The 10,748-nt window shown below is 34.7% G+C and overlaps 2 protein-coding genes across 3 annotated transcripts; one reads left to right on the top strand and one right to left on the bottom strand.

The window, feature by feature from the left end:
* Positions 1–316: 316 nt before the first annotated feature.
* Positions 317–2,207, top strand: LOC105331482 (anaphase-promoting complex subunit 10). The gene is made up of 4 exons (XM_066076541.1): positions 317–452; positions 783–911; positions 1,225–1,387; positions 1,589–2,207. The coding sequence occupies exons 2-4, from the start codon at positions 797–799 to the stop codon at positions 1,866–1,868; spliced, it is 558 nt and encodes a 185-aa protein (XP_065932613.1). The 5' UTR covers positions 317–452; positions 783–796; the 3' UTR covers positions 1,869–2,207.
* Positions 2,208–2,252: 45 nt separating this feature from the next.
* On the bottom strand, positions 2,253–7,131 carry LOC105331483 (methionine adenosyltransferase 2 subunit beta). Of its 2 annotated transcripts, none has more exons than XM_011433699.4 (6): positions 7,020–7,131; positions 4,449–4,639; positions 4,015–4,129; positions 3,556–3,708; positions 2,848–3,038; positions 2,253–2,752 (listed from the first exon to the last, which is right to left on the bottom strand). In XM_011433699.4, the coding sequence occupies exons 2-6, from the start codon at positions 4,629–4,631 to the stop codon at positions 2,495–2,497; spliced, it is 900 nt and encodes a 299-aa protein (XP_011432001.3). In that variant the 5' UTR covers positions 4,632–4,639; positions 7,020–7,131; the 3' UTR covers positions 2,253–2,494. The 2 variants fall into 2 exon arrangements, with proteins under 2 accessions (XP_011432001.3, XP_034300228.2); XM_034444337.2 differs by having other exon boundaries at positions 4,449–4,634; positions 7,020–7,056.
* Positions 7,132–10,748: the final 3,617 nt, after the last annotated feature.

Raw genomic sequence — 10,748 nt, 5'->3', positions numbered from 1 at the left:
ATATTTAATGTATATACAAAGGCAAAACAAAATACGGAAATCAAAAAAACATTGTCGATTTCTCGGGACTACATTTACACTTTCGACGAAGGAAAATTGGCGATTTTTAACTTATTAGTGTTTTTTAAGAAGCAGAAAGAATACCATCGACTTAAATTAAGATGCTATTTGATATCTGATTAACGGTTTTTGAAAAAAGTAACTGGAAAATAAGTTAGACGCGAAATAGAAAATTGGGACATCGCGGGACATATGTCCGGGACATATGTCCCGGACTACTTTTACACCATCCCTCTAAATAGACGAACAACTTGTCAATTTAAAGTAGGATGTCGATCCCGATCTAAATTATCATCTCCGTAATTTGAAAATCGCTAAAGATTGATGATCATGAATACTGGAATTTTTTCGGGATTATATGAATTTTGTTCTTAGCTGAAGAAACCAAATAGGTGCGTATATTTAAACAATGCTCAATTGCTATATGCAGTACTGTATTTCCTAAATTGACTGTTTATGTGAAGAAATCACGAGAAAATTCGGAAGCAGTAGATTACAGCTATTTTATCAGGGCGTCATTGTGATAATGTTGAACCATGTTCATGTAACAGATAATGCAAATTTTCCACGTGCTGTTAATAAATTAACTGATCGCTAAAATATTCAGACAGTCTGTGCTGTGTGTCACAGGAACCTATTTAGTTATTTTCATGACCAGCTGATCCCCATTGGCACAACATCAAATGCATAACGTTATAGGCTACATGTGAAACTATTTTCAGCAATATCAGCCAAAATGGCCACTAAAGTTGTTGCCAATCCAGAAATCGATATTTTGAAAGAAGAACGAGAGGGAAGACTTCGGGAAGTTGGAAATCAAGCTGTCTGGTCCCTATCTTCATGTAAACCAGGTATAAACATTTAAATATTGTGTGAAACAATTTATGTGATTTTAAAACATATACTAAAAATATTTTCAAATGAAGTATGGTTTATTACACTTCTTAACCTTATCGACATTAGTAACTATGTTGGTGAGGTTTAATTATTTCATTTTGTCTGCTCGTACATTATTTATTTTTCTTTGAAATGTGTAATTATCATTTGCCTGCATGGGTATTTATTTGTAATTTAATACAAGTGATACCCTAGTTACTCATAAGTATAATATGACTTTTTTCATATAGTCTGTTACAAGTATTATATTTGTATAAATCGATTTAGGGTTTGGAGTGGATCAGCTCTTGGACAACACTGTGGATACGTACTGGCAGTCTGATGGACCACAGCCACACCTCGTCAACATCCAGTTCAGGAGGAAAACTACCATTCATGATGTGTGCATCTACACAGATTATAAAGCAGACGAGAGCTACACTCCTAATAGGTTAATAAGATCAATATATTTACTTAATTTTTTTAGTTTTTGCTTTTCCTTTTTTACGATAGAAAATTATTTTTCAAATATTTATGAAAGCCATGTCCCCAATGTAAATCAGGCTAAATATGCATATAAATAATGTGAAAAATACAACATATATTTTTACATATTGGTTTCTAATGCTTGTTATATCCATATTCCCCCCAGAATTTCTCTGAGAGCTGGAACTCACTTTAATGATCTCATTGAGGTGGACCAAATTGAGCTTAGTGAGCCCGTAGGATGGGTGTGTGTTCCAATGAAAGACATCAATGACAAACCAATCAGGACGTTCATGGTTCAAATAGCGGTGCTGTCAAATCACCAGAATGGACGTGATACACATCTTCGTAGAATCAAGATCCGATCACCTGTGCAAGACACTTATGTTGTGAAAACACCCAAGTTTACTAGTCTAGAACTCATGCAGTTGGCCTACATAAAATGATGATCTGACAAATTAAAGTAACAAATCTACACTGTATACCAATATACATGTATAACAATGGCTGTATTGTACCACAGATACCGGAAATTTTGCATACCGTATATATAAATCCAAGTTTACTAGGCCTATATAGTTTTGAACTCAAGCAGGTGGCCTACATAGAATGAGAATCTTGTGAATTAATATGACAAATCTACACTGTAAATAACTCTACTAATATGTATGGTTGTACATGTACTATATAGATCTGCAATTCCACAATCTGACATTTGTATTTATATATGTACTGTATTTATGTCCAAAGTGAAATTTCAATCTGAATGAAAACTTCACATAATGCACCAGTACATTTTTTCCCCCTCAATATCCAAGAAATTCAACTGAACAGTTTGTTTTACATGTATTTTATTGTCTGATTAAAACTATGATGTATTTGCCACATAAGTGTTCATCACTTATTTTGTAAATAAAGCACTATTGCCCACATGTTAGAATTCTTATAAATTTTCCATGCACAGTTTCATTCCAGCGTATCTAAAATATAAATAACCCAAAGCCACATGGTCGAAAAAATTAAAACCAAATACCTAAATGTAATGAAATAAAAATTTAGTGAAATTTTCTCATTATTTTTTAACATATGGCTCCAAAACCGACTTTATCCCATCTGAAAATAGTGTCCGTCTCCCAGAGACAAGGGCTTCCATTTTTTCACAGGATAAATGTGTGTCATAAGGTCGGGGTGCACCCTTGGAGGGATTCTTGTCCGGTATTATGTTCTTTGTGTCAAGGGAGAACGCAGATGCCATGGCAACGGACATTAGATATTTCGTCATTTTTTCATTTGATGTCCAGTGGAACACGCCACAAACTTTTTCTGGAATCTGTGAAGAGAAAATTGTTAGTTATACTGTTTTCTTGATACATTGTTAGAAGTGAATGAACAAATATGAACTTGTTTATCATACAGGATACTGACCTGTAGTCTTTTGTCAGCTAATTGTCTGATAGTATATGCTATGTCCCCACAGTGAGTGGGGTATTTTATTTCATAATCTGATGCAATCGATTCTTTTCCTGCCAAGATATTCTCAAAGAGAATGGTGACTGCACTTTCAGAGAGGTATTCTATTTCTCCATACAGAATTGGCACTCTTAATACAGAATTCTCTGTAAGAAAAGAGTGCATGGTCAATCAGAAATTGTAACATCATAATACCTGACCAAACAATTTGCTTCAGTTTGACCGAACAACATGAATTGATATCAAATTAGCTGGACAGCAACACCTGAGGCATGTTCAGCAGAGTGGGTGCTTGCCAGAATTTGTGTTACAGGTATAGGGAATTTTGGCAAGAGCTTGTAGGCTGAACATGCCTCTATATTATGCCTCATTCTTTTGTGATCTGTGTATACATGTACATGCACTTTATTGGCCAATTTTTATGAGGTAAAGATTGCAAAAATTGAAATGGCCACTTTGCCTAAAACTTTAGCTAAATATTGATGTTAGAACACTCTGTAAACTAACTGCTCATCTTTAGTCAGATTATTTCACTTTTAATGTTTTGTAACTTTTGTTAAAAGACATTCATCAATTTTTTTTTTAAATACTTCTGATTTCATTGACTATAACTTAATATGTGTCACAGTACATGCAATTACAGATACATGTACTGGTATTTACCTGAAGATGCTCCCAGTGTAATCTTTTCACCCTCCAGTTTACTCTGCCCATACTTATTCAGAGGATTCGCCTTTGCATCTTCATTGTATGGAGGAGAAGTCCCATCAAACACATAATCTGTGCTGATGTACAGAACCCAAGCACCAATGGACTCTAGAATATACCATAAAATCTTATTACAGTACTTTTAAAAAACAATATTGCTGAGGTTCCCATCACAGTTGCAGTCGCCAACACTATCTAAGATATGCCGGCCGGTACATTCTATGACCCAACTTGTATACATTTCCCATTTCAGGTCAATGCAGACTCCTTGTTTATCAAGAAAATTAATTTGCTTTTTCTTTCTTATATGGAATTCATACATACAATTTATACTGCTAGAAGTGGGTCTCTAGTTTACAATCATTACTAAAAATGTGTAAATAAAATATAGAATATTTCTGTCTGATTTCTTACTCGCAGCCTGGCAGATATGTTCTGTAGCCTGTATGTTGAGTTGCTGTGTTCCTGTAGGGTTGTTTTCCACTACATCAGGCCTTCTTTCTGCAGCACTGTGAATTATGACTGATGGCTGCATTTAGAATTGTATCAGTTTAATTTACACATGTAACAAAGACAACATCTTTACAGTGTCAAGGTTTAGTGATTACAGAACTTTACTCATGGAGTACCATAATTATAAAACCTTAACATTATGAAGATGCAGAGGCAGATACAACGTATAGTTGTTAGTGTACAAAACCAGCTGGATCTCTAGCATAAAAAATCCAGCACTCTACCAGTTAAGCTAATGTGTTATATGACACCAGTACAGTACTAGCATGGTGATCAAATACCAGTGTACATATTCTTAAATCTTATTTCATGATATACTAGACTAGTATACTAACTTTGAAAGTACTGATGACTTCTTTCACTTGATTTTCATCAGTGATGTCCACTTTTTTCAAGTTCTCTTTGACGCGACTGAAGGCCAGTCCAAGTGTTTCCCAAGAGTTGTCCTTCAGGAATTCCCTGTAGATGGCCCTGCCAAGTAATCCCGAGGCACCAGTGATGAGAACACGCTTTGCCATTTTCTATTCTTGAGGAAAATATATATAATATTAATGGTAAATATGAATGTTTATACAGATGTACTAGCTATTTCCATGGATTTAACTAGCAGACCAAGAACATGAATTTGCAACTGTTCTTATATCCATGTCTTTATGCACAATCAAACTTGAATATAAAGTTTCCCATTTGTAATGGAACTAAATAACATTCAGATGGTTACAATCTCACCATTAACCCAAAAGCTCTATATAAGTATGGGCCAAATAGGGCTAAATGGAAAGTATATATGCTCTTGAATTTTTTTTTGTGAGATCCAAGATGACCTCAACACTTGACCTACAAACTTCATTCAAGGTTACTGCGTACCCTTTGATCAAAGGCACCCTGTGGATGAAGTATGAGTCAGATTGGACAAAAGGGAGAGAAAATATGCTCCAGACAAGGATTTTTCATATAATACTGCTATGACCTTCACATTTGACCTTGAAAATTGGTTCAAGGTCACTGCAAACCCTATACTCAAAAGCTCTGTTTAAGTGAAGTACATTAAAGAACCAAATATGGCTAAGTGGAGAGTATATAAGCTCTGAAACAAGATTTTTTGCACCTACAAACTTTATTCACTACAAACCCTTTGACCATAGGGACTCTATAAGTGAAGTATTAGCCAGATTGGACCAAGAGGAGAGAAGATATGCTCTTTACAACAATTTTTTATATCATTTTATTATGACCTCAACATTAGACCTAGAAACATGATTCAAGGTCACTTCACACTCTTTCCTTAAAGGCACTTTGTTGGTGAAGTATGCACCACATTCAGCCAAGGGAAGAGAAGATATACTCCATACAAGAGATAAAAAGATAAAAATTGCAAGATTCATTTCATCCAAAAAAAATTGTTAAGGTAAAGTCACTGCTGCTTCAGCAACCAATCAGTAATTTACATATTTGACCAATTAGAAGACTTGTGTTCAGGTAGTGGGGATAGTTTACAACCAATGCAGCTGGCAAATTATTTGTAAGGCCAGGGACGTATATACTAGTATATACGTCCCTGGTAAGGCTATGGGAAAAGACACAACTATAAGGAATAGATAAACATTCTCACAACTCTTGTATAATATTCTGTAAAACAGTCATTAGCATAAAGTTCAAGCCTTTACGGAAAATTATAATACCCAACAATGTAGCAAAGTTAACTCCTTTATTAACATTTCTATAACACAGAAATAAAAAAAATATTTCAATTTGCAAAGAATTCATCAAATCATATTCAATTCCAGACCTGGCCATTTTATGCATGTATATGAATGAACAGTCATGCTTGTGATAAAATTGCTCAGATAACGTAGATTTTTTCAAATGTTTTATCTTCCTGTCACATCATCTGAATATTCATTCATTTTTTAGATTCTGAATCTTTCTTATCCGCTTCTTCTGGTGAAAATCCCACTAGGTTAAGAGCCTCATTGGGATGAAGAACCACCATGGCGACAGCACCGCCGAGCAGTCCAAACAAAAGAGATAACATTGTGCCCTTCTTTCCCCTTTCAACCATACTGAACCCAATTCCAGCAGTTGCAAATGACGATCCTCCAATAATAGTGATTTTTCTCTGTAGCTCTTTATCGGATCGCAATCTATCCACTAACGCTGCAGAGTGTGCCTTCCCGATTGCAATTTTGTCCTTGACATCCTCAATTCTTTCCCACTGTGGTTCCATCATATCGTTAAATGCTACCCTTGCTGTGTTTACATAGTCCTTCAAAGTTGTATATTTCTCCTCTTTCAAAGTGTAAGAATTTTTCGCCTCTGGATTATTGTAAAGGGAGATTTCTGCCACTTTGACAAGCGATTTCTCTTTCTCCGTTTCAGCGTACACTACGCCACCTGCTGCCAACAAAGGAATGGACCCGCATAACTTTGGTGTCCATCTTGATAGAGAATTCCAACTAAGTTTACAGAGAAGGTTCACCTTGGCCATGGTACTGTTCTATGAAATCGAAACCGGAAGTGAGGGTTTCAGGAACGGCAACTGCAACTTCAGAGCTTGCCGTTGCACAAAATTGTTTTTAACCATGTTAAACATCATAATAAGCGACTAATCAACTATGAAATAATTTACATTCTCTTAATGATATTATGGAGTGTATATCTATTAATCAACACTACTTACATGAAATGTCGCGCGCCTGTAATCATGTTTATCACATTTTTAAGTCCCCCCTTCCTTAAAAAAATCTAGTGTTATGCATGGTATGTCCGTGTCAATAATATGAATGCATAATAGACATACATATCTCCCTATATTTCCTTCATATGCTATAGGCCAACTAGTCAGTACAGCCCAAATATTTGTTTAAATTCTATATTCTTCGGTAAAATGAAAGTAGTAGTATTACCTTCGGGCTCGGAAAAGGTCAACTCTAAGTGAAGATAGTTCCGACTAAATTGTTTCGAGATAGCTTGATTGTAAATCGGATAAAAACTTTTCATAGAGTGAAAATGCAACTGAATGCATTTTTAAAAAGTCATAGTGTACTATTTTCAATTGAAACTAGGGGGGGGGGGGGGGGGGGTGGTGGTCTGACGGTTAATTGAGTTTGCCGGTGTAACGAAGAATTTTGACCCGGGTTGAAAATTGACCCGGGGGTCATTTTTCAACGTTGAATATTGAGACCTAAAGTGTTGAATAAAGACCCTAGTCCGTTGAATATTGACCTGCATTTTGGACTTTTGATCACAAAACCGGTTCAAAATTCAACAGCAAAAAAATCACACTTTAGCTAAATGATATTCACAACTTCGATTCATTTCACCAACAGTTTTGTTTGTTTTTATATTTATTATTTAGACTTACATGTTTACATGTTTTAGCAGTCAGAAGAAAAATTATAACATTTCAATGACTATTTTTCGAATTAACATAGCAACCTTCATAATATTTTAAGTATTCTTTTCATAGTGAACTTTTCGCATATAACTGCTGTTTTATGTGATATCTATATTTTAAATAAAAATGTTTTCAATAAGAATATAAGTACACGTGATTACACGATAAACTATTCTACTCAGAGATACATTTTTAAACTAGCATTGCTTGATAAGGTGTACAAATATAAAAAAAACAATTATGAATTTTAATAAAAAATACAACACAACACGTTGTTTAATTTTGGATTTACACTCAACCGGTAAATTGAAAATGTGATATTGTTAATCGCAAGTTTTCTGGATGGGCGTTAATACAAAATTTAGAATACGACATTTTATGATTTTTGTTCTTGCATAAGATGTTTGAATTTTCTTTTACAAGCTGTTGAAAAATGACCCCGGGTATATTTTTCACGACTTTTAGGGTCAATATTCAACGTTGAAAAATGACCCCAGGGTCAATTTTCAACCCGGGTCAATATTCTTCGTTACACCGGGGCGGTCTGAGGCATAGTTTAGGTAGTTTATAATGTAAATTTAAAGAAATTGAATTTTGCCCGGGGGGGGGGGGGGGGGGGGGGGGGGCTTCTGACACCCCTTCTAGATCCTCGCATGTACAGAACCTCTTACATCTTCTTGAAACATGTTGCTCTAAATGGAAATTACAGGTTAAAAGTTGAAAATGTTGAAAAATCGAAATAAATTCAAATGGTAAATCTTCAACGATATTGATGAGTTCACTCATAATGAAAATTTACTTTAAACTGTGTCAAAATATTTTTATCTTGGTTTATAACTTTCAAATAAGATGGGAGTTTTTAACTTGGCCAAACAGTTCTCATGGAAAAGACCAGAAAAGCTTACTTTAACACGGCCGTAGCACACCCATCCTTTTGCAGTGGAGGCAAAAGGTACATGTTTTGAAGACAATTATTATCGTTTCGAACAAAAAAATAGGGAGAGTGGTTCTCAAGAACTATAGAATAACATCGAGATCAAAAATAAAGTAAAAAAATTAAACTGAAATAAATATGAAAAATTAAAAAAAAAAAGATACTTTCTTTTGGTGTTTTATGCGTGTGTGAAGGTAGCCAACGCAATGCAGAAAATATTTTTTTCTGCAATGTTAGCTAACTACATAGCGCACATGAAACATTAACGAAACCATTTTGACTGTTTATGTTTACCGAATCATGAAAACTCTCTTGGTAAATGTTTACAAAAGGCATTGCCTTAATTTGTATTTCCTAGTCAAATATTGGTTTTTAACTTTTAAATCATATGATAAACTATTTCAAATTTGTATGTACATTTGTATTTTGACATATTTATGTATGGTGTTTAACATAAATATACAGAAGACATTGTATTGAGTGTATAGAAATATACATATGTTTACTAATTAAATGTTCATGTCTGTCCTAGCTCTTTCAATTATCCAACTCTTTCCATCTTGTACATGTTTATTGAATGTTTTATGTACATTGGATGTTGTATGCACAATCTTCATGTTGCCCCTTGAGGGCCCTTAATTGGTAAATAAAGAAATTGAATTGAATTGAATTGTAATGAATTATCCATAAAAAGTTCTTAAAAACGTCATTATTGTCTGTCAGAACGTTACACAAAAGGAACAGTTCAGTATCCTTATGTGTGAAGGTTACCACGGTAACTACAACTACTTGAAAGTCTGTGATCAGTCCGCGTGCAAGTCTGTTCATCCAAAAACTTTCCTCTCTGTGTCCGTCAAGTGAGGATTAATGCCAATAACCACTACATGTACTGTCATGCTAATTTTTTATCCCGTCAAACTCCTTTTTTTGGAGTTGATTTTAATCAACTCTCCTATGCACTTACTCGGGCAAAGCGAAAATGAAACAGTGTTTGGACCTAAGCACAAATCAATACCGCTGACAACACTTATATAGTTCTTGAAAATAATCGATAGATTTGATGCTATGTATTCTGAAGCATTGTTTTTCAAGAAAACTTATTTATTAATACCGTGAAAATAGTAAGATTTTAAATTGTACAAACAGTTTAGATATTTTTTAAAGTCGTATGTATCCCTACGCTAGAGTTCAATGTAGTCTCGTTCAACCAGACGCTTGGCTGTCTCCGTTAATAGAGTCTCTCTTGCTTGTCGGAGATAAACGGAGACAGCTGAGAGTTTGGTTGAACAAGACAAGAGTTCAATCTTGCCTGGAACCATACAATTTCTCAGATATATTTCGATTACTGATACTTCTTGCCATGCAAAATCATATATCGTTGATTTTGTATAAATGATAATCGATAAAATCAACTCCCGTCAGTACTTCAGTACTTTGATTTATAGTAGAAAGGTGGAACCTGCATTTGCGGAGTACACTTGCTTCTCCAACGAACCTTACAGCTGATGTTATTTAATTAAACATCGAATGCTTATTTTTGGATGTCGTCGGTCCTATGCATATGACACACCAAGCGGTGCAGACAAATTGAACACTGCGCGTTAGCGCGGTATGATAATTTGTCTGCACCGCTTCGTATGTCATAGACCGACGACATCCAAAAATAAGCATTCAATGCTTATATTTATATTTTCATACTGATCTCTATATTGTTATGAAATATTGTGACTATCTCCGCTATAAAGCCATTATTTGGGCTCTTAGTCAGGGATATGAAACATACAGGGAACAAACCATATTAGCAAGTTATTTAGTTAGCTTCCGCAACAAGAAATATAGTGCCAGAAACTTTGTGGAGAATTTTTTTTCAAGGAGTCGTTTCATTTAATCTCACAAAAATAAATATACGCAAAACACGTGAAGACGTTTGTATCTGTGCTCATGGCGCATGAATTAGCAAAGCGTATTTATTTAAGCATTGTTAGCGCAGTATGGTAATTTGTCTGCACCGCTTCGTGTGTTATAGGACCAAAGACTTAAAAAAAAGCATTCAATGCTTATATTTATATTTTTATGCTGATGTCTATTTTTATGAAATATTGTGTATCGCCGCTATAAAGCCACTTTTACGCTCTTAGTCAGGCAGATGAGACACAGACGGAACAGCCATTTTAACATGTTATTTAGTTAGCTTCCGCGACATAAAATATAGTGCCAGAAACTTTGTGGAGAATTTTTTTTATCAAGGACTAGATATATATTTATGATTGTTTTTCAAAAGTACATATCAAATTGGTTATGTAA

The sequence above is a fragment of the Magallana gigas genome, chromosome 2, assembly GCF_963853765.1.
Source record: "Magallana gigas chromosome 2, xbMagGiga1.1, whole genome shotgun sequence".
Taxonomy (NCBI): Eukaryota; Metazoa; Mollusca; class Bivalvia; order Ostreida; family Ostreidae; genus Magallana; species Magallana gigas.
Note: the sequence above shows the minus strand (reverse complement) of the source record. Positions and strands in the feature narration are given on the sequence as shown.

Coding starts and splice junctions, on each gene's coding strand:
- LOC105331482 (XM_066076541.1), top strand. CDS start 797: ATGGCCACTAAAGTTGTTGCCAATCCAGAAATCGATATTTTGAAAGAA. Junction 912..1,224: donor CCTATCTTCATGTAAACCAG/GTATAAACATTT, acceptor AAATCGATTTAG/GGTTTGGAGTGGATCAGCTC. Junction 1,388..1,588: donor GAGAGCTACACTCCTAATAG/GTTAATAAGATC, acceptor TATTCCCCCCAG/AATTTCTCTGAGAGCTGGAA.
- LOC105331483 (XM_011433699.4), bottom strand. CDS start 4,631: ATGGCAAAGCGTGTTCTCATCACTGGTGCCTCGGGATTACTTGGCAGG. Junction 4,130..4,448: donor AAGTCATCAGTACTTTCAAA/GTTAGTATACTA, acceptor TTCTAAATGCAG/CCATCAGTCATAATTCACAG. Junction 3,039..3,555: donor TACACTGGGAGCATCTTCAG/GTAAATACCAGT, acceptor CTTTTCTTACAG/AGAATTCTGTATTAAGAGTG.